General features: G+C 47.8%; 1 protein-coding gene and 1 long non-coding RNA gene across 13 annotated transcripts in view; one reads left to right on the forward strand and one right to left on the reverse strand.

Annotated features, from left to right (window-relative positions):
* Positions 1 to 26,711, forward strand: part of LOC140606618 (uncharacterized) — a 33,266-nt gene extending 6,555 nt beyond the window's left edge. For 4 of the 6 annotated variants that reach the window (XR_012008943.1, XR_012008939.1, XR_012008942.1 and 1 more), the window contains exons 3-9: positions 8,420 to 8,544; positions 11,886 to 11,974; positions 15,147 to 15,337; positions 15,744 to 15,782; positions 21,002 to 21,826; positions 23,789 to 23,995; positions 24,095 to 26,711. This is a non-coding gene — a long non-coding RNA (uncharacterized lncRNA). The remainder of the gene's footprint in view (positions 1 to 8,419; positions 8,545 to 11,885; positions 11,975 to 15,146; positions 15,338 to 15,743; positions 15,783 to 21,001; positions 21,827 to 23,788; positions 23,996 to 24,094) is intronic. The other 2 variants (XR_012008940.1, XR_012008941.1) reach the window with 2 other exon arrangements.
* Positions 31 to 25,433, reverse strand: SP2 (Sp2 transcription factor). Of its 7 annotated transcripts, none has more exons than XM_072780275.1 (9): positions 24,917 to 25,014; positions 14,935 to 15,058; positions 11,335 to 11,411; positions 9,655 to 10,629; positions 4,877 to 4,939; positions 4,100 to 4,412; positions 2,788 to 2,962; positions 2,371 to 2,564; positions 31 to 1,291 (listed from the first exon to the last, which is right to left on the reverse strand). In XM_072780275.1, the coding sequence occupies exons 3-9, from the start codon at positions 11,395 to 11,397 to the stop codon at positions 1,191 to 1,193; spliced, it is 1,884 nt and encodes a 627-aa protein (XP_072636376.1). In that variant the 5' UTR covers positions 11,398 to 11,411; positions 14,935 to 15,058; positions 24,917 to 25,014; the 3' UTR covers positions 31 to 1,190. The 7 variants fall into 7 exon arrangements, with proteins under 7 accessions (XP_072636376.1, XP_072636377.1, XP_072636378.1 ...); XM_072780276.1 differs by having other exon boundaries at positions 11,335 to 11,414; XM_072780277.1 differs by lacking the exons at positions 14,935 to 15,058; positions 24,917 to 25,014 and adding an exon at positions 25,418 to 25,433 and having other exon boundaries at positions 11,335 to 11,414.
* Positions 26,712 to 27,082: the final 371 nt, after the last annotated feature.

Raw genomic sequence — 27,082 nt, forward strand, 5'->3', positions numbered from 1 at the left:
GGTAAAAGATAAAAGAAGCTGTACTGCCGGTTGCAGATTTGCCTCAGGCAACTAAATTTATTAGCAAGAAAAAATTTTTGTCAGCCCACTGCTGACCAACAAAGTACATCGTTAATAAAGGATAACAAATCTGTCACTTAATTCATAAAACATACCTCAAGCAGTTACAACTAAAAATAAAGTTGGATTTTTGTTTAATTTAAAAGCCTCAAAAATAACAAGCAATATGTTTTTAAACATGTAGTAGACACAATAGTCTATTATACAATATACACTGTACACAAGTAGGGCTGGGGCCAGCTGGGGTGGGATGAGGGGGAGAGGGAAGAGGATCAAGAGGTGAAGGCGTTTTTATCTGAATCCAGATTCGAGTGAAATGCTGTGTCATTGAGAAAAGAGAATTGGTAGAGTGAGAAAAAAAAATCCATATGCTCATCACTGCCCCCCAAACCCTAAACTGAAGCAGGTGTGGGGGAGGTGAGTAACAAGGACAGGAAGGGAGCAATTAAATAAAACCGTAAAGCACACACAATACACAGTGTTCATCATCTGAAGTAGAATATAAGGCAACGTTCTCCATAGAAAAAGAGGGCATCAGTGGGGAGCTTGACTTTTTAAATAGAAAGTTGGAATGTGCTGGAGGAGAGCTGTGGCAGGGCTGGGCATGTGGAGTGGAGGCAGCCCCGTGAGCCTCTCCGGAAGTGGATGCCAATGGCACCCTGGGCGCAGGGGCCCAGGGTGGCCGAGGTGGCTGGCGGGGCCTGGGAGGGGCAGGGGAGAGAAAGACATGGCACGATGCAACTCCGGCAGTGTTGGGGGGGAGAAGACTGAGGGGGGCTCACTTTGCTCCTCGACGGAGTGAAATTCATGTTTTTCCTTTGGAAATAAGGGTTCCCACTCGTCCTGGTTTAGAACGTCTCATTGGGCGCGGCCAACGTCCATGGTCTGGGCAGGCCGGGAGCTCGAGGTGAGAGGGAAGGGCCAGGGTGGAGCCAAGGGGCTGGAGGAAGAGGCCAGTGTGGGGCAGCAGAGCCCCTTCCTGTGGGGACAGTCGCAGAACAGAAGGGAGGGGCGGAGGGTGGCCCAGGGCAGCCCGGGCAGGGGAAGGAGAGGGGGCTCCTTTCCACCAGGGGCCCAGGCAGGATGCAGATGGGGGACTGTATCTTCGGGGCCGCCCGCCTCAGTTGGCCTTACAAGTTCTTCGTGACCAGGTGGGTCTTGTAATGCTTGGTGAGATGGTCACTCCTCATGAAGCGCTTCTGACACTGGGCACATTCGAAGCGTTTGTCCCCTGAGAAGACAAGATGTACATCATTGTCATCCTGTCCTGCCCATCTGATCAGGCATTTGCTCCCTGTGGTCTCACCTAGAGCCTCTGGCGGTTCTCCCTTCTCCACACCCCCATGTGGTGTCACTTCCCAGTCTACCCTGTCCCTTGCCTGAAAAGCCCTACTCGTGCCCAGTACCTGCACCCAGGGCTCTTCCCATGTAGGGCTGTCACCTGCTTCCTTCCTATCTCTGTCCCTATTACTAACCCTGGCTCCATGTCTTCCCCGTCCTAGGAAAGCCCCTTCCTGGCAGACCTGCCAGCTGCCGTTCTGAGTATTTACTCTTTAGCCTCTGAGGGGAAGGTTGCGATCTGGCCCCCACCAGCCCCATCCTTGTCCCAGGATAAGGGTCTGCTCACAGAGGCCCTCTTGCTCTAGCAACAGTTCTCAAAGCGTGTGCTGTGGCCCGAGGGAGAAACCCGCAGCAGTGTTAGATGGTAGATGGACAAACATTTTTCTATCTGGAGTTCTGTATTTATTTGCCAGTGCATTAAAACCTGTAACTCTGATATCATGGCTGCAGGGTCAAACACATGGCACTGGCCACAAATGAGTGAAAAGAGTGAAATGATGTGAGGAAAGTCAGTTGGTAAACACTAGGAGGGAAGGCAATGTGGGAAAGTGTGATTAAGAGCGTGGACCTGGGAACCAGAGGACCCAGGGTTGAACCCAGCTCCACCAGTCACTAGCTGGGTGACCCGGCCCCCTCTCCATGCCTTGGTAAAATGGGCACCACCAAGAGCCCTCCCCATAGTGTCGTTCCGTGGATTAAATTAGCTCATGGCTAGAACACATGGTGCAGTGCCCGGCACTCTACGTCAGGGCTTCTTGGAGAGAAAACCATGTGGCTAGGGCAGAAGTCATGAAGGCTGTGGCAGGTAAATGCCATCCCTTCAGAAAGCACTGCACTAAAGGGCTGGCTTGAAAGAATTTGCTGGGTAGTCCTGGACCTCCTGAGAATGGTGTGTAGCTCCCGCTCAGTGTGGTAGCTCTGTCATGGCAGGGCCGGGGAGACGGATGCCGCGGGGGAAGGCCAACAGACCTGTGTGGGTGCGGGCGTGCCGCTGGAGCTCGTCGCTCCGGGTGAACCTCTTTCCACAGAAGAACCAGTTGCAGACAAAGGGCCGCTCGCCGGTGTGCAGGCGCACATGGGCCCGTAGCAAGGATGTCTTCCGGAAAGTCTTGCCGCAGTCAGGGATGTGGCACACGTGTTTCTTCTTGCCCTGCTCTCCAGACCTGGGAATGGGAAGCCGAGAAAGGGAGGAGGTAGAAAATGCGAGGCGGGGCAGGATGGAGAGAGGACTCGAGGACAGGTCAGAGGGCAGAGGAAAAAGTGAGGAGGACAGGTGGTAGGGAACTGCTACCTCATCCCCTTCCTGTCTGTGTTCCAGAGAAGGGCTGGGGCAACAGGACATGTGCCAGGCTGGTGGGCTGGGCCCTCCCCCTCACCCCCCATTACCTCTTGTCCCCATCCTTGCAGTTGGGACATGTGCAGGCCATGCGGCGCCGCTTCTCCCCAGGCTGGGCCTCTCCAGCCAGGGCCTGCTCCATCTGCAGCTGGATCTGGGTGGGGCTCAGCCCACTGATGGTCAGGTTGTTTCCAGAGACATTCTGCACTGTCAGCTGCTGCTGCCCTGTGGGCCAGAGGAGGGCACAGTTGAGGGTGTGGGAGCCAGATACCCTTTCTGAGGCTTCAGATGTCTTAACTTGCTTAGCCTTAATAACTCCGTGAATCAGATACTATTTTCCCACTTTTACACTTGAGGAACCTGAGGCCCAACAACGTATGTCAAGGTCACAGCTAATCGATGGTAGGACCTGGATTTGAACCCAGGCAGTCAATGTCACACTCAGTGTCCTGAGTCAGGACACTGCCCATGTGACCTCAGTGGGGAAGGCTCCTGTCTTGGCTTGTCTTGGAGTATTTCTTTGGAAACTCTTCCAACCTGAGGCCCTCGTGAGATACCAACTCTGCTATCAGGAAGGTCTCCAGGGATTTTTGGTACTAAGAGTGAGAAAACAGGACAAAACCAAGTCCTCTATGACTTACATAAAGCTATTCTGAAGCAGGGGCAGTGTCACTGACCCAACACTGTGTCTCTCTGAATGGATTCATCCCATGCCCTTAAACCAAATGCATGATGCATAAGTGCCATAAACTCATTTAAGGATGAAGAGAAGAGATTCAGAGGGCTCCCACTACCTTGAAAAGTGCTCTTCACCCAGTTAAAGAACACCCAGCTGAAACGCAAGGAACCATTTTTGCTAGGTGGCTACAATATTCCTTTGATTTGGTGCAAGGCACTTTCGTGCACTAAATACTACCAAATATTAGCGCTGAACTGAGTGCAGGACCAGCCATTCCTTCTGCCACAGGCTCCCTCCTCTCCTTCCCACCTTAACTCAAGGCTGTCTCCTTCTAAAAGCCTTATTTTCAAGTCCCTTTACTGGAACCTCCCTTGAACAGCTCTCTCGTCTGTCCCAGACTAATTTGCATGTGTATATTTGTTGGAGAGTTTTCCTGAGTACATCTTACTTCTCCATCTTACTTAAGATCTTTGGCTGTCAGGTGGGGCCAACATAGATCTTAAATGATCTCGTAGGGCAACTGTAAGGACTAAGTGGACATACTCTTAAGCTAGAAGGGATCAGGCAAATGATGAGCAGTTATCCTCGCTGTGGTTACTGGAAATCCCAGGCTGGCCCATAGTTCCCTTGGGTAGGGCAAACAGGCTTGCTGCCCATACCCTGGCCGAGGGGCCCTCCCTCACCGCCGGTGTTGGTGATGGTGACAGGCACACCCTGGACCTGAACACCGTTGATGTTGATGGTCTGCATGGCCTGGGCCGCTGCTGCCAGCTGGGCAGCATTCAGACTGATGATGCTTCCAGCGGGGGCGATCTTTGGCAGGGGGCGCTCTTTCCGGAGAATTGCGGCCGAGTGTTTTTTGCTGGTCCCACTCAGATGGGGAACACGGGACGCAGGGCTGCTACAGGTGGTGGTAGAGGTGGCTGCAGCTGTTGTTGGGGGGCTGTCCTGGACGAGGACCGTCTGCACCTCACCTGAAGGCGTACGGATGTAGACCTGGGAAGGGCCAGAGAAAAAAGGTCAGTGTCCCAGGAGAGACTGGGATACTCACCCCTACCCCCCACCCCTGCACATGTTTGAATGCAGTGTCACCACCCTCACTGCCCAAGTGAGAAGTTTTTGGGGGATGCCTTCTGATCCATCCACGTCTTCTCCAACTGGCCCAGACCTATATTCACACACTGCCAATGGCATTCCTATACTAAGGTGGCAAATGCTGATTGTTGACTGGAAACCAAACACTGGATTTACTTAATGCAGAAAAATATAACACCAGCCCTCAGAATTAGAAGGCAACTAAATGGTGACGTCACAGAAGATGCACCATGAATGACCATCAAACAAATGAAAAAAGCTCTTAGGAGGCACGATCAAGGAGTCCTCTGCCTCAGATTGGCAAAGATGGAAAAATAAAATATAATGCTCACTGCTGGTGAGACAGCAGGGAAACAGGTACTCACATTAAGAGGAGTGTAGGTGGTCTGGGCTTGCTGGAGGGAAATTTGGGAATGTGTCTCAAAAGTCTTAAAGATAAAAAAAAAAAAGTCTTAAAGATATGCATGCTGGAGCCTGAGTAGGATGAGGAGGGCATCTGTGGAGCAGTGAGGACAGTGGCCAGGCACGGCTGTCCCCACCCCAGCAGGCTGAGGAGTGTGTCCACATGGGAGAACTGAGATCCAGAAAGGAAAATGTTAAGGCTAAAGGAAGTGAGGATTCCCACAAGAGAGTTACAAATACAGAGAGGGAGAAGCTAGAATGAAGTGCGTGGCACTGGACAGGAATCAAACATTGGTGGAAACTCTGGGGTTTTGCTATAAAGAGAGGAACATAGATATAAATGTGTATATATATGTAGGTGTATGTGTGTGTCTATATCCATTTCTATCTACTCAGCCATTATGTATGTGTACATATGTGTGTGTGTGTGTGTCTATATATATATATATATAGTTCTTGGCTGTGTCTACTGAGAAGCGCTGGGAGCAACACTTCCGGGCCACCGAGCTTACCTAGCACCCTGGTCTTTGCTTCTAAATATCATGCTCAACTAAAAGGAACCAGAGCTCCTTAGAGAAAAAGAGCTGATTCCAAGTTTGGGGGCAGGGAAAGTACAAGTAGAGTGTGGAACACCTGTGGTACCAGAAAGTAAGAAGGTACGCAAGGAACACGGATAATGTAGGAAAAGGGCACAGGAGCCTGCTTGTGTGTGTATGTGGGGGGAGGCAGCTCCCCCTGTCCAAAGGGGGATAACCTGAACATAAAAAACATTAATACTAATGGATTATAACCCACTGAAGAAAATGGGAACCTAATAGTCCTTATTGACATAAATAAACAAATGGAGAAAAGAATGGCAGAACTAAACACCTGTTACACACTCTCCAATGAGAAGAACGGTTGATCCCAGGGCTGGAGCTAAGAAATACACAGAAAAAAAGCATTGACATCTGCTACAACATGGATGAACTTTGAAACCGTTATTACTAAGTAAAAGAAGTCAGCTGCAAAAGATCACCTGTTGTAAGATTACATTTAAATTAAATGTCCAGAACAGGCAAATCCACAGAAACAAAATGGATTTGTGGCTGCCAGGGCAGGTTGGGGGAAAGGGGACATGAAGAGTGACTACTAAAGGTCTCTTTTGGGGTGATGGAAATGTTCTCAAATTAGACCATAGGGATGGGTGTACAGCTCTGTGAATATACTAAAACTCACTGAGTTGTACACTTTAAGAGAGTCAATTTCACAGTATGTGAATATCTCAAAGTTGGGGGGTGGGGGAGGTGGGAGTATGCCAGGGGGTATATATTCAAGGAAGTATGTATCCTTAAACTCATGGAGCTCCAAACGGCCAAAGCTGGAACAATGTGAGCAACAAAATAAGTAACATGATCCTGGATTATAACCCAAAGTATAAGATAAATATACATCAGCCCTTATTGGGATAAATGATAAAATAAGTAAACTGAACAAAGAAGAAAAAGGTTTTCCTTCTAGAAGAATTCCAAATAATATTACGTAGATACTTTCTCATCCAAGATGTAGACCGTAATTTCCACCCCTGAAGATGAGAAATATAGCAGCTCCCTTCCAAAGAACAGAGAAAGGTAAGAGTAGCAACTTACAATGAAGAGACCTGGCAAACACGGTCTTAACCAGAGATATAGATTAACATCATGACTGCCAAAATGTCCTATGGACGTCACGTATTCCTCATATAACACGAGAGGGCCATTTTGACCTCTGTATTCTTTCCAAAAGCCCATAACCCCAGAGTTGGGGACATCCTGTAGGATACTTGACCAATACACCTTACGACTGCCAAGATCATGGAAAACAAGGACCAAGAAGCTGTCCCCTGACGGGCCTGGGGAGACATGCCCACTAAGTGCAACATAGTATGTGGACTGGATCTTGGAACAGAAAAAGGGCACAAATGGAAAACCTGGTGACTTCCAAATGTGCCAATTTCAGTTTCATTGTTTTGACAAACTTAGCTGGTAATGTACAATGTTTCAAAAAGGGGAAAATCAAGGGAGAGGATGGAGGGAACCAGACATCATCTGTACTACCTTTGCAACCTTTCTGTGAATATAAAGTTCTTTTAAAATGAAACATTAGGAACTCCTGGGGGGCTCCACGGTTGGGCATCTGCCTTCGGTTTAGGCTGTGATCTTGGGATCTGGGATTGAGTCCCGCTTCGGGCTCCTTATGGAGAACCTGCTTCTGTCTGTGCCTATGTCTCTGCCTCTCTCTCTCTCTCTGTGTATCTCTCATGAATAAATAAAATCTATAAATGAATGAACGAATGATTGAAATATTAGCTTTAAGAAAATCTCTTTAGTAAAAAAAGTGGAGGGAAAAGTCTGATGAGGAATGGGATATTTACATAATCTCAAAGTATCTCCCTACAAAATACTAACTTGTTACACAGAAAACAAGGTGCAGAAATCTGGTGAACATCACTTTAATCACCATCAATACTGAGACAAATTGAAATGACACACCCCTTTTAGGATACAGTGAGAATGAACCCAGCATCTCACCTGTGATATTTCTACAAAAAAAAAAAAAAAAGAAAGCACAATCCGCACATTATGAGGAAACATCACACAAACCTAAAGTGAGGAACATTCTCCAAATAATTGGCCTGAAGCCTTCGAAAGTGTCAAGGTCATGCACATCAAGTAAAGATTGGGGAATGAACGATATTAGCATGTTTCATTGCCAATTTCCTAGGCTTGATGGTTATATTATTATGCAGAATGTCCTTGCAGGTAATAATGAGACACTTTCTATAAAACATTTGGAAGCAGGGACTATGGTGGCAGCTTACACTCAAATGATCCAGGAGCAAAAAGTTATTGTTAAAAAAAAAAAAAAATCCTGCTGTGATTTTGATTAGGTTTATTTTTAATTCCTGGGCTATTTGGGGCCGTGTTTCTCAGTTAAAAGCAAAGAAATAAGCCTCCTGTCATCTCTTAATGAAGAAACAAATCTCACCGTGCTCCTTTTGCATATTACTGCTATTTCCTGTGTATCTGAAATTTCTGTTACTGGAACATTTTGTGTTCCTAATATAGAGCAGGGGTCAGCAAACTTCTTCTGTAAGGGCAGATAGTAAATGTTTTAAACTGTGCAGGTCACTGATGAGGTCTCTGCCTTGTAGTGCAAATGCAGCACACATGAGCATTCCAATGTCTGTATTCTAATTCAACTTTATTTACAAAAACAGAAGGGTGGGCCAGATTTGACCTCAGGCTGTGGACTGCCCATCTCTGACAGTGAATAGAATACCTTTGTGGGGAGGGGAGGGATGTGCATATCCTTTGCCCCACTTTTAGGAATTTATTTAGCTATAAGATTGTAAACTGCCTACATCTACAGTTAATAGAGTATTAGTTGTGTAATATACAGCACCTCAGGATATTGGAAAAATATGTCACCTTTAAAAAATAATGTTGTAGCTAAAACTTTCTGCATATGTATGATTATTTCCTTAGGAAGACCTGGGTTTAAGCCCTGCCTCCATCAATCTCAAGATATGGGACCTCAGGGAAGGGAGGGGAGGTTTCTGCCAAGGATGTGTGTACCTGAGCAGCTATCACTCCAGTTCTTCATCTATAAGGTAAGTCTGGTAATGGAACCTGATAGGTTTAAATAACTTAAAGAAAATCACTTGGCAATACATGATATGCCAAGGAGGGAGGATTCCAGGGCAGGCTTCAGATTTCCTTCTGTGTGACTTCCATGTCCATAACTCAATCTCAAGGGCACTCCTTGTCCACCTGGAAAGAACACAACTCCCTACTGTCACTCACTGTGATGCCTCAGTTCTCTCTCCCCAAACAACTGGATTATAAATTCCTCAATGGCAGGAACTACTTTCTTATATTAAAAAAGATCCTTAAAAACAACAACCACCTTGTCCTCAATTTTAATGGTAGCACCTGCCATACCAAGACGTAGCAAGTCAAGGTGAAAAGCAGAAAAGAGCATGGGGTTTAAAGTCAGAAATTTGGGTTGAATCCTGCCTCTTGTCACCTGTGCCCCATGAGCTCTTGGAAACTTCTTAACTCCTCTGAGTTCCAGGCTCTCCATCTGCAACATGGGCATAATCTCTGGCATTTACTAGGCATACACGAAGAATAAAACCACCTCACAGAGTCAAATAGATTCCAGAGTAGTATGGCACCTTAATATAAGCCCCAAATAACATTCTTATTGAATTATTAACATCCCAGACGGATCTAGCCTAAGTGTTCCTGCCATCAAGCTGGGCTGTGTCTTCCTACTTTTTTTCTTGCCATTAACAATGACCAAAATTTTCTTATTAATTTTCTTACTTTACATCAAATTCTATGGTTCTGAGATTTCATTCTTGCTGCTGTATGTGATTCTATAGTAAAAAATAAACTTTATTATTAAAAAATACGTATCTGTCCTCTAACCACCCTCCAAAAAACTCTCCAAAAAGAAAATGTGGACAATATAGGTATATAGGGATGTCTTATCCGATTTCTAAGGATGAGCAGTACATAACCACCTGAACCAAAGAGAGCCCACATGTCAGCAGAAATGGCCACTTACTACTGACCCCAGATGATGCTGACTCCTAGCACTCAGGTCAAATCAGCAGCTGCCTCAGTATCATCTTCTAAAGCAAGCCAGGGGGAACAGAGTGTCAGCCATTCAGTGCGAAGGAGAGGGAGGCGGGTGTAGAGGGTGAGTGTGGTACCTGAGTAGGCGTCGGCTCAGCCGCCTGGATCTGAAAGTTCTGGGAGGGCTTCTGGGGGACGGTGGGGAGGGTAGCAGATGCCGCCTGCACCACCCGCAGAGCCTGCTGGGGGATCTGTACCACTTGCTGCTGCTCGGCCTTGGGGGGCACCACCTGGACCTGCTGGACCACAGCTGGCTGGCCCCCACCAGGGCTCTGAACAATGAGCAGGTTGTTTCCTGCCTGGATGATGTTGTCCGCGGTGGTCTCAATCAGCACCGTCTCCACTTGCTCCGCCACAGCCACAGGGGGCTGGGAGGTAGGGAGACTCTTCTTCCTGGCTTTCTTGTTAGTCTTAGACAGAGGGGTGGGGGGGCTCTCCGTGAGGAGCTGAGTGGTGGCCCCAGAGTCGCTGGTGTTCACAAGGTTGTTGACGGGCAGAGTGAGTGTCACATTGCCGCCCCCACCCGTCAGCTTCACCACGTTGGCCCCACTCTGCACAGGGGTGGTAGCTGTACTTGACTTCTGAACCGGGGCTGGCTTGATGGGGACAGGCTTGTGACTGGATGGTGAGGGGGTGATGATGGCTTGGCTGGTGCCAGGGATAATCTGGATCTGGTTGGTGAGACTGGGCTGTACCTGGATGGTCTGGGAACTGCTTGCCTGTATCTGAGGGACCGCCTGGTACTGGATATTGGCATTTGATCGGGTCCCTTTGTTGATCACAGTGGGATTCTGAATAGCGAACACGAGCTGCCCCCCAGGATAGGATGCACTCAGTTGTGACCCCTGAATCTGAAGGATGTTTCCTTTGGAGGACAGGATTCCGAAGCTATTCTTGCCAGGACTGAGAGGGAGAGGGGCAGGTTTGATGGGGACGAGTTTCCGTGGTGTGGGCTGGGGGGGAGCAGGCGGCGTCACCGCAGCTTCAACAGCTGGAGGGCCAATTTTGCTACATGTTGCGGCAAGCAGGGCTAGAGGAGATGGCTGGGAATCCTGCGAGAGAACGAGCGGAGGAAAAGTGAGACATGAACCTGCTGCCCAGCCACCCTCTACCCTTCGTGGTCTCCTCCTCTTGGCAGGCTCTTTGGCACCTCTGTGGTAGGCAGGGTGCTAGCATCTTCCCTCTCCCTGCTATCTTCTCTTTCTCTGAGGGAGAAAGGGTAGGCAGTGCCTTTCTCGGGGGGAACTCTCTAGAAGCCCCCATAACAAGGTGAACAAACACCTTTCCCACAACCCGTGTTTCTCAAGGGGTCACAGAATCATCCTCAGCTTTTAGGCAGAAGTCCATTGGCCCATCACGAGGGCTGAGGGGCCCCTGATTCCTCAGCTGAGGAAGGAAGGGAGGAAGAATAAACACTCAGGTAAAGTGGGGAGGGTGCTCTTTCGAGGCTACAAGGACAGAGCCTCTGGACTGTAGGGACACAGCCTCTATTTCCCTTTTATGGTCAGTGGGTCTGGTGGAAGGGACCTGGAGTTTAATCCTGCTTTTCCCCCAACTCAACTGTGCCACCTCAGGTAAGTGGCCCTGGCTTCTTCATTGAGAGAAAATGAACCACCGAATCTTCCCAGGGGTCATGTCCCAGGGTGTTTACAGAGAAGCCAGTACAGAGTTTTCAGCTGTGGTTTAATGTCAGCTTCAGAGAATGCCTCCAGGCTGATGCAGCACTGCCTCCCCACCCAAACCCACTGCTCACTCACCTGGGTGCTGGGGGCGGCGGGCTGCAGGTAGTCGCTGGGGCTGACAGCGGCAGTGGCAGCCATGCTGGTCTGTGGATCTGCTGGAAGAAAAGAGACTGAATAAGTCACCAGAGGCCCAAACAGAACCCAAGCCCATTGGCCTCAGGTACTCCTTTTGCCTCTCTCTGCTTCTCCAAGAGGTCAACCTTTTCTAATGCCTCCCCACTCAAGGTTAGCAACCCTACATCTTGTTCGGTGGGTGGCCTTCTCTCCTCTCCTCCGATCTGTCCATCCTGGGCTGGGAGGGCAGCTGGTTTTGTCTCTAGGCATCATAAAGCCTGGGACAACAGGAAGACACAAGACTTTGCTGAGACCAGCTTCAGTCATCCAATGGAGGAATCTCTACAGGGTACTGCTAACTCTAACTAGGTTGATGGAATCCCTATTTGGTGGGCAGGAGAGCCGCCCTCATCCCAGCCCTGCACCTCTGGTTAATCCTCTAGATCTAACCCAAGCTCCTTGCTCACTCCTTCTATAGCCAAATGCCAGGCTGACAGTCGCTTCTCTCCTAGGATCCCTGACAAAGACACACCTGCTCCACGAGAAAGGAGATCTAAGGTGCTTTATGCTCAGCCTTCACCACAAAGGTACCAGAGCCCAGGTAATGATCTTGAGCATGTGGATAACCACTTTCAGTGACTTTACATAGGCTAACAGGTATGGCCCCAAAGGCATCACCAAGACTAGAACTAATGACTAAATATAATGAGAATGAAAACAGAGTAAATTCTATTTTTGTTAAATGTGTACATATTTCTATATGTGAACACAGCAGGAAATGTCTTTGAAAATGCTGAAACGTTAAGACCCATTATTATCTCCTGGCAGTAGAATTTTGCTTGACTTCAAGAATTTTTCTTGTTTTTCTGGATTTTCTCATTTTCCCACAATGAATATACCCTATTGTGCCCCCCCCTTTAAGAAAGAACAATAAGGAACGTTGAGGAAGTAATGAAGGGAATGTCTACTCTGAACTTAAATCAGATTTAAAGAATTAAAGTAAAATGGAAATCATGAGAATTTGGGGGTCGGGTGGGGAAGAATCTATGCCATCTTGTAGTTCATAAATCATTAAGGAAAAGGACACTAGGCAGTGAGACTCGCATCCTTAACCTTTGGAAAGTAGCTCTTGGGAAGTACAGAAACAAGGTTATTATTTCAGAGAAATAAACTGTGTGAGAAGCCAAAAGCACAGCTCTAGACAAAATTGTATAGGGAGATCTTGAAATATTACAGACACTGATCCTTGGCAAAATCCTAGAAACAAGACTGAATGGCACGTTATAATTACTGAAGACAACAATGACCCTAAGGAAGAAGGCACAGGGTTGCAAAAACTGAATCATGCTGTTTTCATGAGGTTTTGCATGGATACATCAAGGAAAGGGTATACACTCTGTATTTTATTTCAACAAGGCATCTGACCGAAATTTTCATAATATTCTTATGAATAAGAAGGGAAAAAAAAAAAAAAAAAAAGAAGAAGGGAAAAAAAACTGCAGGCAGGAGAGTATGGTTTGGAGGCCAAGCCAAATGTGCCTCCTCCTAAAAGTGCGGAGATCCACACATCCTGAGTGGTTTGCTGCTGCAAGGTCAATCAGGGTTGTCTCAAACTAGGGGTGGCTCCCAAGACAAGGGTCTGCAGCTTCTCCTAAGGAGGCTAATGCTTTTTCTGCCCAGCATGTTTTATTCTTGTGTACGTTGTAATGGTTATCCTTTCAAAATGAACATACACTGACTGGGTGACCGTTGCTTTGCCAAGCTTTGCCTGTTTCAGGGCCTGTGTGTATGTTTACAGCTGTACTGTTGCCAAGTGGCACCACTCTAACTGCGTGGGCTAATTAAGACAACTTAATTCTGTACATTTAATTCATGATACATCTGTGCAAAGTGAAGGAGAACAGCTCTTCAGAAGCGTGGGAGGACTGTGTTGCTTGGCACTAGACACTGCAGGGTAGAGGCATGGGAAACTCAAGGAGCCTGAGGTGTCAAGTCTACCGTGCCTCATGCTAACAGTAGTGACACAGGTTCGATCAAATGTCAATCTCCCAGAATGAGGTTGCTGATGTGACTTTTACTGGCTTTTTGGTAGTTAATTAATTTTATAGGAGCTAGATCAGTGAGTTGATAAACAGATTTATGTGCGTAATTAAGTTGCAGCATTATAATGAAAACAATCTAAGATGACTCAAAAACATTTTTCCTTTAGAGCAGTAGTGTTCAAACTATTTAGACCATGAACCACAGTTATAAAAACAATTTACATCAAGACCCAGTATGCATGCACCCACACACTTCTCTGTTCTATGCTCATGCAGTGAGTTTCCTGAAATAAAATCTGCTCTTACTACGTGTGATGGACTTGGATATTTTTCTACTCTATTTCATTTTTTTCAATGCTGGTTGTGACTCACTAAAATTGGTTCTGTGCCCTAGAGGTTGGAAAATGTGCCTATAGAATACTCGATCCACCACCGAAGTTTGGAAAACCATGCAAAGACCAAGCAGGCAGCTGTCACAAACCGAGGATTATAAATAAAATGGGTGTTGGTATTAGGGTTCAAAGAGATCTTTAAAAACTAGCATGTGCTGTGCTTGAGAGCATAAGGCTCCAGACTTAAATGAGGGTTGGAGTCATGCCATCATCAGTGGGGTGGCTGGAGCTTCCCTCTCAGGCTCACTGTGCCATCGGGAAGACAGAGGGAACAGCATCCTCCTGGGGTTCTGGGAGGCGTCAATAATTACTATGGAGAGCCGTGAGCACATTGGATCATCAATAAATAGTGGTTTAAACTTTGAAGTTGAGTACATCCTGCACTTGGGTTAAAAAAAAAAAAAAAAACGTGCATACAGGACAGAACAATAGAGCTTAATAGCAGTCCTCCCGTGAAAAAGCCCCAGTGGGTTTGACTCAAAGCTAAATGAGAGGTAATAGAATCTAGATGTGGTTGCCAAAAATCTACTGCAATCTAGGTCTGAATTTTCAAAAGTTCAATCATAGAGGAATAAAAATAATCATCCTGGTGTGTTCTGCACATCTGAGCCACATCTGGAGTGTCAGGTTTTGTTCTGAGGGATATTTTGCAAGGGGCATTTTCAATTGGAGCTTGTTCAGAGGACAGCAGTGATGGTGTGGCCAGGATGCTGGACTGGTGATATCCACCAGGACATTTATCCCATATGTGGTTCAAAGACTTCGGGGTGGAAACATCAAGAAAGCAGACTTTGAGGTGCCTGGCTGGCTCAGTAGGCAAAGCCTGTGAACTCTTGATCTCAGGGCTATGAATCTGAGCCCTATGTTGGGTATAGAGTTTACTTTAAAAAAAAAAAAAAAAAAAAGGCAGATTTCAGATTAATAGAAGGGAGAACTTTAAAAAAATGGGATCAGTTGCCATTTGAGGTAATGTTCTCCCTTTTCTGGAATCATTTAGACAGAGGCAGGATGTGTGTCTCTGTTGGAAATGAGATGTCTAGATGGTGTAGGAAGCTGGACTGAATCTTTAAGATTTTTTTAAATCCTCAGACCACGCTGCCATTAAGAACACAAGCTGAGTTACTTACAGCCACTGCTGGGAAGGGAAGGCAGGGGTTCTCCCAGGAGGCTCCCCTTGGGCTCAAGTTCACTTAGCTAAAATTGGTGACTGACTCTCCTGCAGACATCTTCTGCTAAGGAAATGGAAGGACCCTAGAACAGGACAGAGTGTAAATGAAATGAAAACGGGTCTTGTGTTCCTTACTCATCTCCCTTTCCTATTTGCTTTCTCCCTTTGCAGGCGTTGTTACCGAGACTCAAACGGTATGGAGATCGGACTAGGTTCAGAGCGATTCTTCAGTGAGGAACTTAAGAGTACGATTTACTGAAGCAAGCTGCACAACTGCTGGTGCCTGACATTCTACCATTTCAGTTGGTTTCATTTTCCTACCTAGCTGGCTCTTGAAATAACCCTCTGGGTTTCAAATCAACGTAAGTATCTCCTAGTGTCTCTCAGAGCTTTGTGGCCTGGGGCTGCAGGCCTGGGCAACCAGAAAAGGGACTGATCTCCCTGCCATTGCAGCATTATATTCTGGGATTAACCATGAAAGGGAAAAGAGAAGCATTGCCAGTTGGGTGTTTGGAAATGAAAAGTGGTTTAGAAGTAATGTAGATACATAGCTGCAAGACTCTGATCAAAGGTACTTTGAACCTCATTAATTTGGAACCTTATATTTTAAAACGTGTAATTTGGACATAAATTGTGCTTAAATTTGTCTTCATGGTACTCAAAGTGAGGCTAACTAGTGTAAGAAGACTCAAAGGGACTCTTGGGCATAATCATGTAATTGTTTTATACCACTTCTACCATTTTAATCGTACCATTTGCTTTTAACAGTTTACATCCGGTCACTGAAACCGACATTTAGCAACACTGGTAAGTGGGATTTACTGAGTATTTTCAGTAAAGAAAGAAAAGCTGCATTCCTTTCAGAGTTCAGTCATTCAGACTTTTCATTAATTCAGATTGGCTAAAACTTTCCCAGCAGTCCCCTGGCTCATGAAGTTTTATGGTGATTTATTACACAAGCAACAGTAGCTCTCTTAGGCTCTGCGGAAAACTTCGAATTGCATCAAGCAAGGCTTTCAGACTGGGGGTTGGGGGTGGGGTCTAGGGCCTGATGGCACCACCTGGACTTTCCTTTCCCCATACCGGAAGCCAGTTTAGTTCCAACACCCGCAGAAAGGGCATCCTCTGAGTCTCTGGCTTTTTACAAACAGATCATCCATCTCCACCGCCATCCCCTCCAGCTACAGTCTTTCCTTCTTGTCTTCCTTCCCTGGCCAAACTTGGTGGAAAAGCTGCCAGCACTTTACTGCTCCCCTCTTTTCTCATTTGCTTATTTCCCTGAGCAGCAGCTCTCTGCTGACACTGCTCCTGCCAGGGTCACCAAGGACCTCCTCATTGCTAGATCCAACAGACCCTCTTCAGCAGATCTTGACCCTTTGACTATTCCCTCCTCTTCAAAATTCCCACAGATCTTCTCCTACTTCTCTGCCTCTTCTTCCTTTTGCCACCCTTCAATCCTACTGTTCCTTAACACCCTCCTTCTCACCCAACACCCGTTCCACCAGTGACCATGCCCGCCCACGTGGCTTCAGGTAATCTCCACAGACTGACAATTCCTGGTCTCCTGGGTGGCAGAAGGTCCATCCAGGCCTTCCACTTGGGGAGCCACAGGACTGCCCACACTGAGTTGTCACCTTTGCCCATTCTTCCCCCAGCTTTCTCACTCCCAGCCTCGCCTCTACAGGGCCTCTTCCAGATCCTTGAAGTTTTCATTTCTGCCACTGCCCTTTCCTTGATCAGAGCTCTTTCTTCTCTCATCACTAGCTAACACTTACCCTTCAGGTCTCAGCCCAGTTTTTTCCCAGCAAAACTTACTGAGAGCCCACTATGGATCCGGCCCGTTAGTTACTCAGACCCCTGAAAGGAGGTTAACCCCTCTGGTAATGCTCACCACCCAATAAATAATCATGGGCTTAATGTCTGTGGATATTCACAGGAGGATTCCCAGGGTAGGTCAGGTCAGTCTGTACTGCACTGCACTGCCATGCCCAGCACATAGCCCAGGGGCCCTTCAGTGCCTGCAGGTTGGATGGGTAATGAGTCTTGGGTTCAACCAGCCTCTCTGCTATTTCTAATCACAAGGAAACCTGAACGTCATCCTCATCGCCAATGACTCGAGTCCTCATGATTCTACCACCTGAATATAAACCTCTTTCCAATCCACTCACCGCTCTCCATCCCCTTCGCCATTCACTACCCTGGCACTGATCACCTTCCGCTCAGCCTGGAATATGGCCCAAACCCTTCAAAATGGCTCTCCAGGCCTCTGGCCTTGCCAGCTCTTCTCCAGCCTCCACTATCAGGGTCAAAAGAATTTTTAAAATGCAAATCCCATCCAGCCACTCCTCTGATTATACCCTTCAAGAGCTTCCAGATGATCTTATGATAAACTTGTAAAAGCCAAAACGTTTTGCCCCTCCCCTCTCTACCTCTCCTTTATCTCTCTTCCAACTTTTCCTACAAGCAGGTCAGTGTTTTCCATTTCAGTGTTTTCCACTTCTGGAACTTTGACTTGCTCTCTCTCACTGGGAGCCTAAGTTTACACACTCGTGCATGCACATGTGCCTGCTCTCTCTCTCATTTATCTAACCGAGGTTCTTTTTTTTTTTTTTTTTTTTTTTTTTTTTTTTTTTTAACCGAGGTTCTTAAGTTCAGTTTATGACTTACTCAGGGCAAACCCTTCCTGACCTCTTTCCTCCCAGCTCCCCAAGTCTGGGGCAAGTGTCCCTACTATGTGCCAGTGCATAGGCCCCACACCCCCTTCCTAGCACTTAGCCCTGTCACAGAGCAAGGAGGGGTGTCTGTCCTAGGGGTCCTTCCATCAGCTGGCTCAGGGAGCACCGGTAACAGGAAGAGGCCTCAACAGGACCCCAAAGCCCTAGCCGTCAGACTGAGGGCCATTCCACTGGTCTTTTGCTTGAGAACACTGCTTTTGAGACACAGGGAATGAGAGAAGTCCTAAGAAATACCACAATAGGCTTTAAGAAGCTCTTTTCACTCTGGAGAGAACTTGGGTCAAACTCCTTAGCCAGACCTTGAGGGTATTTGGCTTTTTTTTCTTTTTCTTTCTTTCTTTCTTTTCTTTCTTTCTTTCTTTCTTTCTTTCTTTCTTTCTCTCTTTCTCTCTTTCTCTTTCTCTCTCTCTCTCTCTCTCTCTCTCTCTCTCTCTCTTTCTTTCTTTCTTTCTTTCTTTCTTTCTTTCTTTCTTTCTTTCTTTCTTTTTTTTTCTTCCTCCTGGGTTCCTACCATGGCTTTCTTGGCAATACACTATGGTATTTCCCCTGGAGGAATTTCACTCTGCACAAACAGCCTTGCTGGCTATTTTGGTCAGCTCAGCTGGGCCGGAAGCCAACAAAACAGTTTCTAAGCCCAGTCTCTCCCAGTTGCCTGGCCTGGAAGAATTTAGAGCTGGTAAGGGAAAAGCAAGCCATGGCTGGTTTAAGAGAACAAAGTTGGACCTCAAAGGGAGTTCGTGAATGAGCTAAGAGAACTGGCTTGCTTAGAGGGAGCAGCAGCAACACTGGTAGTTAAAAGACTCCAAACCGCTGAGAAGCAAGTCTCCAGCACCATAATAACCACACAGAAGAGAAGGGTGCAAAGAACTTCACCAATTTCTAATACAGGAAGACAGCTGTGGGTGGTGGCTTGCTAATGCCTCAGGCCAAAGGAGGGGGGTGCACAAGATCTTGTCTCTACCCAGACACCTCAGGAGCCATCCTATCTTCCCTGTGCCCACCTTTGACCCCAACCTCAGCCCAGGACTCTTATGTGGGCCCACGATTCCATCAGGAAGTTAAAATTCCGTTCATCAGCTAAGATCTTCTTTTCAAGCAAAATCCCTAGCAAGAGCGACCCATAATTGCTGCCTCTGATTCCCCTCTTGCCACCCCTTCTTGAACTGCTCCAGGGTTTTGCCCATGCCACAAAAACTGCTTGTGCTCCGCGTTGCTGAGTCTCACAGTTGACTCTTCGGCCTCAGTCTATGTGTGGATTTGACAGCAGACCCCTCTTTCTCCTTGAAACAGTTTCCGTCACTTGGCTTCTCAGACACACTTGCTAGGCTGGCCTACCTCTCTATCTCCTTCTTCGAAGATTCCTTTGCTGGGTCCTCCTCTCCTCTCAAATTCTAATTAGTTGGTAGGCCCCAGGGTGCCGGCTCAGCATTTACCTTTCCTCTGTCTACACTTGTTTCCTGGGTGATTTCATCTTGCCTCACAGCTTTAAAAACCAACAATATATAGGTTCTACATAATGACGACTTCCAAATTTCTATCTGTGGACTTGTATATCCAGCTGCCTACTGACGTCTCCACTTGGGTATGTTAACGAGCGTCTCAAGTCTAACTCACCCCTGATATTGTCCTAATTCCATGTCCCCTTCAAGCTTCCCTGCACAGTGAGGCATTGGGCAAAGGCATTGGAATTCTGTCCTTCTAGTGGCTTGGTGCTAAAAATTCTGCAAGTCATCCTTGCCCCTTCTTTTTTTCTGTACTCTACATCTGACAGTCAGCAAACACTTTTGGTTCTACTTTCCAAATATATTCAGAACCTGATTGCTTTCACCACCACCTCTTATTATCAAACAGATTCAGATCTGCATCATCTCTCCCCTGGTTAAGTGCAAAAACCTCTTAGCTGGGCTTCTGACCTTGTTCCCCATCAAGTCTATTCTTGACATGCATCCAGAATGAGACCTATCACACTTAAGTGAGATCATGGTATTCCTCTGCTCAGAGCCCTACAGCAGCATCCCCTCTCCCATTCAAAGTTAGAACCAAAGTTCCCAGCAGGACACATAAGAGCTCTATGTGACCTGTCTTTTGTGACCCCTCTGACCTATCTTGTTACTCCCCTTCACTGCTTCAGCCACAATCGCCTCCCTGCTGTTTTCCAACATGCCAGGTTTGGCCCCTTCTCAGGGCCTCTGCATTTGCTGTTGTCCTTGCTTGAGTTCTCGCCCTCTGCCTCCAACCCTAGACTGAGTGGCTGACTCTTTCCCCTCCAGCTGGTTTCACTCAGCTTCTCACTGAAACCTTCCCTGACCACCCGATATATCGCACCCTTTCACATTCTTCTATCTTCTGTTTTGTTTTTCTCCTTAGCATTTCCCATCATCTAATACCGAGTAGTTACTTATTTATCATCACCCACTAAGCCATAGGCTTCCTAAAGCAGGGACTTCCCCTTGCCTTACCTACAGCTATATCCTTCCTACCTGGCACATAGTAGGTGGTTAGTATATATATATATTTTTTTGAATGGATGAATCAATGAATCCTGGAGACTGCAGAGCAGAATAGCCTAAATGGAGTTTAAGAAAACCCACAGATGTGCATGTCCTGGCATGAGGCTGGGATCCACTTGTCAGGTCAGCTCAGCTGATGCAGTCCCAGATGGAACTCTCAAGCCTACCCATCACCTCATGAGGGGACAAGTGCCTGTGTGTGGACCAGCACAGTCCAGTCCTGCTCCTGGGCAAGTATCTCCAAGCCCATACCTCATAACCACATGCCAGGCACCACATTTCAATGCTTCTTTCAATTAATATATATTGGGATGGGGGAGGACTTCTTTTCTGAATGAGTTCAGATAAAGAGGGCACCTGCTATGTGAATACCTCTCCTCAAAATGTTACTGTCATTTGCTAGTTTCATCCTGCCTGGGTCACACCTAGTAGTCCCAGAAAGGACTCTGGAGAAATGAGTGGCAACCCAGGGCAGCAGTGGTGATGGTGAAAGCTGCACGTTGACAGAGCAGTCCCAGGAAATGGTACAAAGAATACCTGGCCTCAGAGCTGTCTTGGAGAACAGAAGAAAATAAGAAAGCAAGATATATTCCCCCCCCCCCCCCCCCAGAAAGGCATTCTGTACAAACAAGTGTTTTCTCTGCTTTGGCACAATTATTTGAGTCACCCCAGCTGTGGACTGGTTCTGAAATGAGTGCTGACTTCATTTCCCCGGGGGGAAGAGAGGGCAGCCTTACCATTTACTGTTCTGAAAGCTGGGAAATGTTTTGGTCGTTTTTAGGCTAATCTGAGAAGACTTCAGTTAGACACTTACCAGGGGCAGAAATATTCCACTTCCAATCACACAGCCCTTCCTGCTGGTCACACTCTCTGAGAAGCTGCTTTGTGATTCCACTGAGCCCCACAGGAGAAGTAACAAATACCCCAAAGAGGAAGCTCTAGAAAGAGGACATTTGGCAGTGTGCAGGCCAGTGCCTGCTGCTGGCTCCCGGGGCCATTTCCACCCCATGGCTGAGATGAAAGAAGCCATCTAACAGCCGAAGTCATGGCATAAGGACAAAATGGCATCTCAGAGCCCTTAGTAGCAAAAACAAGTCACCCAAGCTAAACCTCAGCACTGTGACATGGTGAGGCTTCTGGCCAGGTACAGCACGCCATTCTGAAGCTGAAATAAACTGTAGCTAAGGGAACGAGGTGTCCAAAGGAAGCATTCAAACAGCTGGGCCTGCACACGTGCTCTTCCTGTGACAAAAACAGCTTGACATCTCAACACTGCTCAGAGCAGCTCATGGGGACAGACTGAGCAGCACCCCAACTGGACACTCAGCCTTTTCACACTCCTTTGGTCCTGAGCAGAGCTCATCTCGCCAAAGCACACCAGCCCAGAGCCACCTGATGAGAAGCATGGTAACCCACTCAGAAAGAGCACTTCCTAGACACAAAGTGGAAGCCATGGCTTCCCCCAAGCACTGAGGGCTGACTGAGCTTTACTCGTGGGTTCTCTTTTCCAGCAGCCCATGAGGCAGCAGAAAAATCCGTTTTCCATTTTGGAATCCTGTCAACTAGAACAAATCTACCAGTGCCACCTGAGAGCATCTCTTCCTGGGTGATCTCTAATTCCTTCTCTCTTTTTTTAAAATATTTATTTATTTATTTATATTTATATTTTTATTTATTTATTTATTTATTTATTTATTTATTTATTTATTTATTTATTTATTTATGAGAGAGGCAGAGACACAGGGAGAAGCAGGCTCCACACAAGGAGCCCGATGCAGGACTTGATCCCAGGTCTCCAGGATCACGCCCTGGGCTGGAGACAGCGCTAAACCGCTGCGCCACCAGGGCTACCCCTCTAATTCCTTCTCTACTTAGGCTGACAATGCCCTTGAGTTGGTAATGTCCCATGTTATTACCCTCTTAATTACAGCAAAAAGCAAATAAGCAAAAACGTCAGCAAATGCATTCCGTAATGATGTCCATTTCCTAGTCTGGTTTGTACTGAAGTGGTCCAGCATGTAGGCCAAGTTTTCCTAGTTTATGAACTCACTAGAAGTCCCTTAATCCAGTTAAGCTACCCAAAGGATAGCTTCATCCAAGTGCATCACCCAATAAACTCCTAAGAAAGTACTGGAGCTTCTCCAAATAGATTTTACTTCAAATCTTTAGCCCATAAGGTTTCAACTGGACCACAAAATCACTTAAACTCAGAAGTGTTCACATCTCTACACCTTCTTATACTACATACGTACTTTAAAGCAGTGTTCCTCTGCATATTTCATTCTGTGGTCATTGCCCACCCCCCGCTCCAAAAGAATCACTCTATTTTTCAATCCTTGGAGGCAAAGCTTCCAGTTTGTGTGTAAACAGAATGAAGAAGGTGAAGACAAGTCATAAAAGAATGTGCTACACTCACATCATAGAAATGAGGTGACAAAGGTTTAGAGATTGCTGAACTCAAGCCAATACCAGGGTCTACTAGATGACAGCACCAAGTTTAGAATGTCTTCATAAGGGCCCTGGTTGGGCAATAGTTGCTTAAAGCAGACTCAGGAATTATCACATGCCTATGGCAAAGGACTGTCAGGCTACAGGGACCCTGCAAATTCTCCAGAGGGCTGCTATTAATCAACAGAAGAATGAGGAAGCTCAAGGCCAAGATATCCAAATGAACTACCCTATCTGCTGTTACGCCCTAAAGCTCCTTTACCCAGATATTTGCCAAAATCTTACAGCTTCTTCTCAGGCCTCCAGAGGCCCAAACTTTAATATAAGAAAAACAAAACAAAACAAAACACCCCGCCCCAAACTGGCCAGTCTATGTGCTGTCAACACTAATGCTAAACTCTTCCTCCTAGAGTCAGGTCTCCTTGCACAGCAGTCAGGTGAGGATCTGATTATGAACTGACTCCACTTGGGTCTCCTTGGCAAGACACTGTGTCTTCAGCTCAGGGGGGGCCACAATCAAGTCAGACCAGCTTTTTTTTTCTTCTTGTTGCTGCTGCTTTCAAATGAAGAGGTTAAGCCTCTACACAACCAAGTGGAAGAACCAGAATTAGAAAACTTACCAATGGCCCCAGCCAATGAGAATTCATTTCCAACAGGTATTAATGCCTGTTAGAAGCCACTAGAATAATGACATCACCAGCCCAACGCTAGGTTGTCTTGACAGATTCACCCCCTTCATTGCACACAAGAATTTAAGACAAAACAAGACACTGCAATTACACTCATTATTGCAGACAACAGGTTTGTGTTATTAATCAAAATGACTTCTATGGTGTGGACTCCACCACTGTTCCTTTAACAGCCTCTCTGTGAACTGGTCAACACCCTAAACGTTCTAGCCCTAAAAAATCTTATCCAAAATACCAACTCAACACCTAGTCCTCCATTATGATACTTAATGCCTTCTGGGTTAGAGCATATCAATTTTAGATAATGCAGTCTAGTGTGCCTTGAAACAATCCTCACCCATAAAGCATCCCTTAAAATCAGTGTCATGGGGGACCATGAACCAATTCATTGCTTAAAGCAGATCTACTAGCTCCTCCCTCCCTTTCTCTAGGAAACAGGTGAGCAAGAAGTAACCTCAAGAAAAACTTTGGGAGAATGTGCCTTGAGAAAAGCCAGAGGAAGTTCCACTGAATCAAGTTAATTAAGAATCAAAACCAAGGAATGCAGTGAAGACAGGTTTTTCAATTGCCCAGAGAAGACACAGTTCCTTTTCAACTAAAATTAGAAAGCCACTGGGAACATAAGCCAAGAAGCACGGGTAGGAGGCTGAAAACCCTAAGTCAGCAATGGGAATGGAAGTGGGGTGGAGGAAGAAAGTAAGTATCCGTTTTGTTTTATTTCCTCTGTCACTCCTTAGGTTTGCGCCTGGCTTTTGGGATTCAGCAGTTCCCCCCCCTCCCCCGCCCCGACAGAGCATCAGCAAACAGTTTGGGAATTCTTGTCAGCAAGTTCTTAAATGGCTCACAATTCTGGTAAGAACTTGCATGTACGTAGCTGGTGCTCAAGGACCCAAGTGAAAACATTAAACGGAGGTTTTTGCCCACTTTGCAGTCTAAGGCGAGAAGTCACCTGCCCTACGAGGTGCCCTCGTGTCCTGACACCATCTCTCCACTGGGAGATATCGGGAACCAGGTTGGGTTCTATGCCCGGCAGTGCCCATGTGGTTGGCGCCGCCTGCACTTCAAGCATTCCCTTGCCCCTCTCTGCACTCGGGAGGGCCCTGAATCGCCGGGGGGCACCTAGAGTCAGAGTGCAGGAGGGTCCCCCGAACACAGGGCAAGCGCGAGGGGCGTCGGCCGCCTCCTCGGAGCAGACCCAGGCTACGTCCACGGGCCGGACAGCACTGGGGCGGGTCGGCAACCGGGCAGAGGGGGTGCCAGGCCCGCCCGGGTGCCCGCACCTCTCGCCAGCCCCCGGAAGCGCCACCCTCCCGCCCAGCGGGCTCCGAGGGGGCGGGGAGTCGAACGCCCCCTTCCGGGTGCCTCCGCCCGGCTGGCCAGCCCCGCTCCTCCTCCGGGCGGGAATCCTCCCTCCCCCGCCCCTCCCGGAGCCGGGCCCCGGCGCCAGGCCCGGCCCCAGGGGGGAACCCCCGGCCCCGGCTCCCCGTCCCTGCGGCCTCTGCCCGTCTTCCCGACCCTTGGGGGCCGGGAAGACCCCGCCGGCAGCGGCCAGGACCCACCGCTCATTACGACATCTTCCTCCCTGGCCTCCGCCGCCTCCGCCGCCACCGAGAGCCTGACACCGCCCGCCCAGCACCCGCCAATCCCGGAGCCCGCCACCGCCCGAGCGACGGCAGCGTTCACCAATAAGAGCCCAGAACATTGGGGACCGACAGCACTAACAACCAATCAAAGAGAGGCATCTAGAGCGACGTTGGTTTGGCCAATAGGCCTGTGAAATGTCACTGATGGACGGTAGAGGGCACCAACCGGAAACCTACTGAAGAGTGATCGACGTGTTCGCCAGCCAGTTGGCGGGAGGCAAAGTCCCGCCCGCGAGGTGGTTGATGGACAGCAACAGGAAGCTAGATAAGGAGGGGCTTAGCTGAGGAGTGGTTTTGTATTGGTTGTGGTTGACCTTCCACCCACCTCGAACCCAAAAGATGAGTGATAGATCTACCCTGAAGCCAATCAGAAGTCCTTAGGGTGAGGCCCAGAAATGCCCTATAAATAGTACCTACATTACACCTCAACCCGGTGTTGCCCTGGTGCGGTAGGGGCCTCCTGCTCTGCGGCCACGCGAGCCCCGTGCCCGGTGAGTGGAAAGCCACCCGCCTCAAGGAGTCCCGCGCCCTGCAGCGCCTCCGGGCTGGGAAGTGAGCCCCCGGGCGACTTTGTGCCGCCAGGCACCGGAGCCCCCGCACAATAGCGGCGAGTTGCGGCGACGCGACACTCCTGCGAGAAGGCGTCGGGCCTCGCCTGGTTGTTGCGGCGACGCCCCCGTTCCCGGGCGGGCCCCCGCCATCACCCGAAGCGCTCTGGAGGGAGGTTCCCGGGACCGCCGCTCGTCCTCGGATGCGGTGCGTCTGGAGGGCACCCCTGGCATACGCGCTCCGACCAGCGCCTCGGGTGGGCGGAATCGGCCCTGCCCCACCTCCCTCGGTGGGTGACGTGCGTGGGAGTCCGCACGGCCCTCGGCGGGAAGGAGGCGGCTCCGGTTCCGCAGTCCACGCCTTCCGCTTACGGACCGCCAGGCGACTGCTCCAAGGCAGCAGCTTCTCTTTCTTTTTTTTTTTTGTTTAAAAAAAAATTTTTTTTTTTTAATTCATTCATGAGAGACACAGAAGCAGGCTCCATGCAGGGAGCCCGACGTGGGACTTGAACCCGGGACTCCAGGATCACGCCCTGGGCCCAAGGCGGCGCTAAACCGCTGGGCCACCAGGGCTGCCCTCTTTCTTTCTTTTTTTCTTTTTTTAAACCATAAATCACAGCGAGAAGTACATTTGAATCCTGATACAGTACACTTACCCTCCCACGAGAATGTCTAACAAAGTTTCCGCAAACAATACTAAACCTTCCTACCCGTGACACGGTGGTATTTTTCTATCCTGTTCTCCTTCCTCCCTCCACCTCCCCTCCCCCCACCTTCCTTTCTGCCTTCCTTCCTTTCATGACTGGCAGTTTGAAAAACGCTATCATAAAGGGTTGGAGGCATAAAATACAGAGCCAATGCCTCGTACATAGGAATTGATGAATAAATGCCAATATTCTCTTGCTGTCTACCCTCCTGGCCTTAGCCTTTGAAAAACAAGACTTTATTTTATGTTATTTTTAAACAAGACTTTAGAAGCTGTCACTCCTCTCGTTAAGATCCTTCATTGACTCACTATGCTGGCTATAAAGCCCCAAACTCCTAGGAGGCGAACAATATCCTTCACAGCCACTTGTGTTATCTTTCCTCCCCCACCCTATTCTCTTCCTACAAATCGTACCCTTTTGCCTCAAGTTTCCACATTTCTTAAAAACTTACTCTTCTATTAACTGTCCTACTTTATCCTGGTAAACTCCTATACATCCTTCAAGACCCTGCTCAAAGCCTGAACACGTAACTCCGCCTGAGCCATAGCTTTTTCCTCCTCTAGACTGCAGAGCGCTTCATTCGCTACCACTGCATTTTTACATGCCCTTCTGACTCCCGTGCTACGCGCTCTGAGCTGCGGTGGAAGGTTGGCAGGTTGGCGGGGCGGTACAAGAGGACTGGCAGGAAATGTATGCTGAGTTAAAGAATGAATATTTGCATACAACTATTATCTATATAGGACTTGTTTATGTAGACCATACATTCTGTTCCCATGCCATTTTTCAAGTTAAGATTGCTTCACTGTCAAGCTAAGGACTCCACCCGG

Source organism: Canis lupus, chromosome 16, assembly GCF_048164855.1.
Source record: "Canis lupus baileyi chromosome 16, mCanLup2.hap1, whole genome shotgun sequence".
In the NCBI taxonomy this organism is placed as follows: Eukaryota; Metazoa; Chordata; class Mammalia; order Carnivora; family Canidae; genus Canis; species Canis lupus.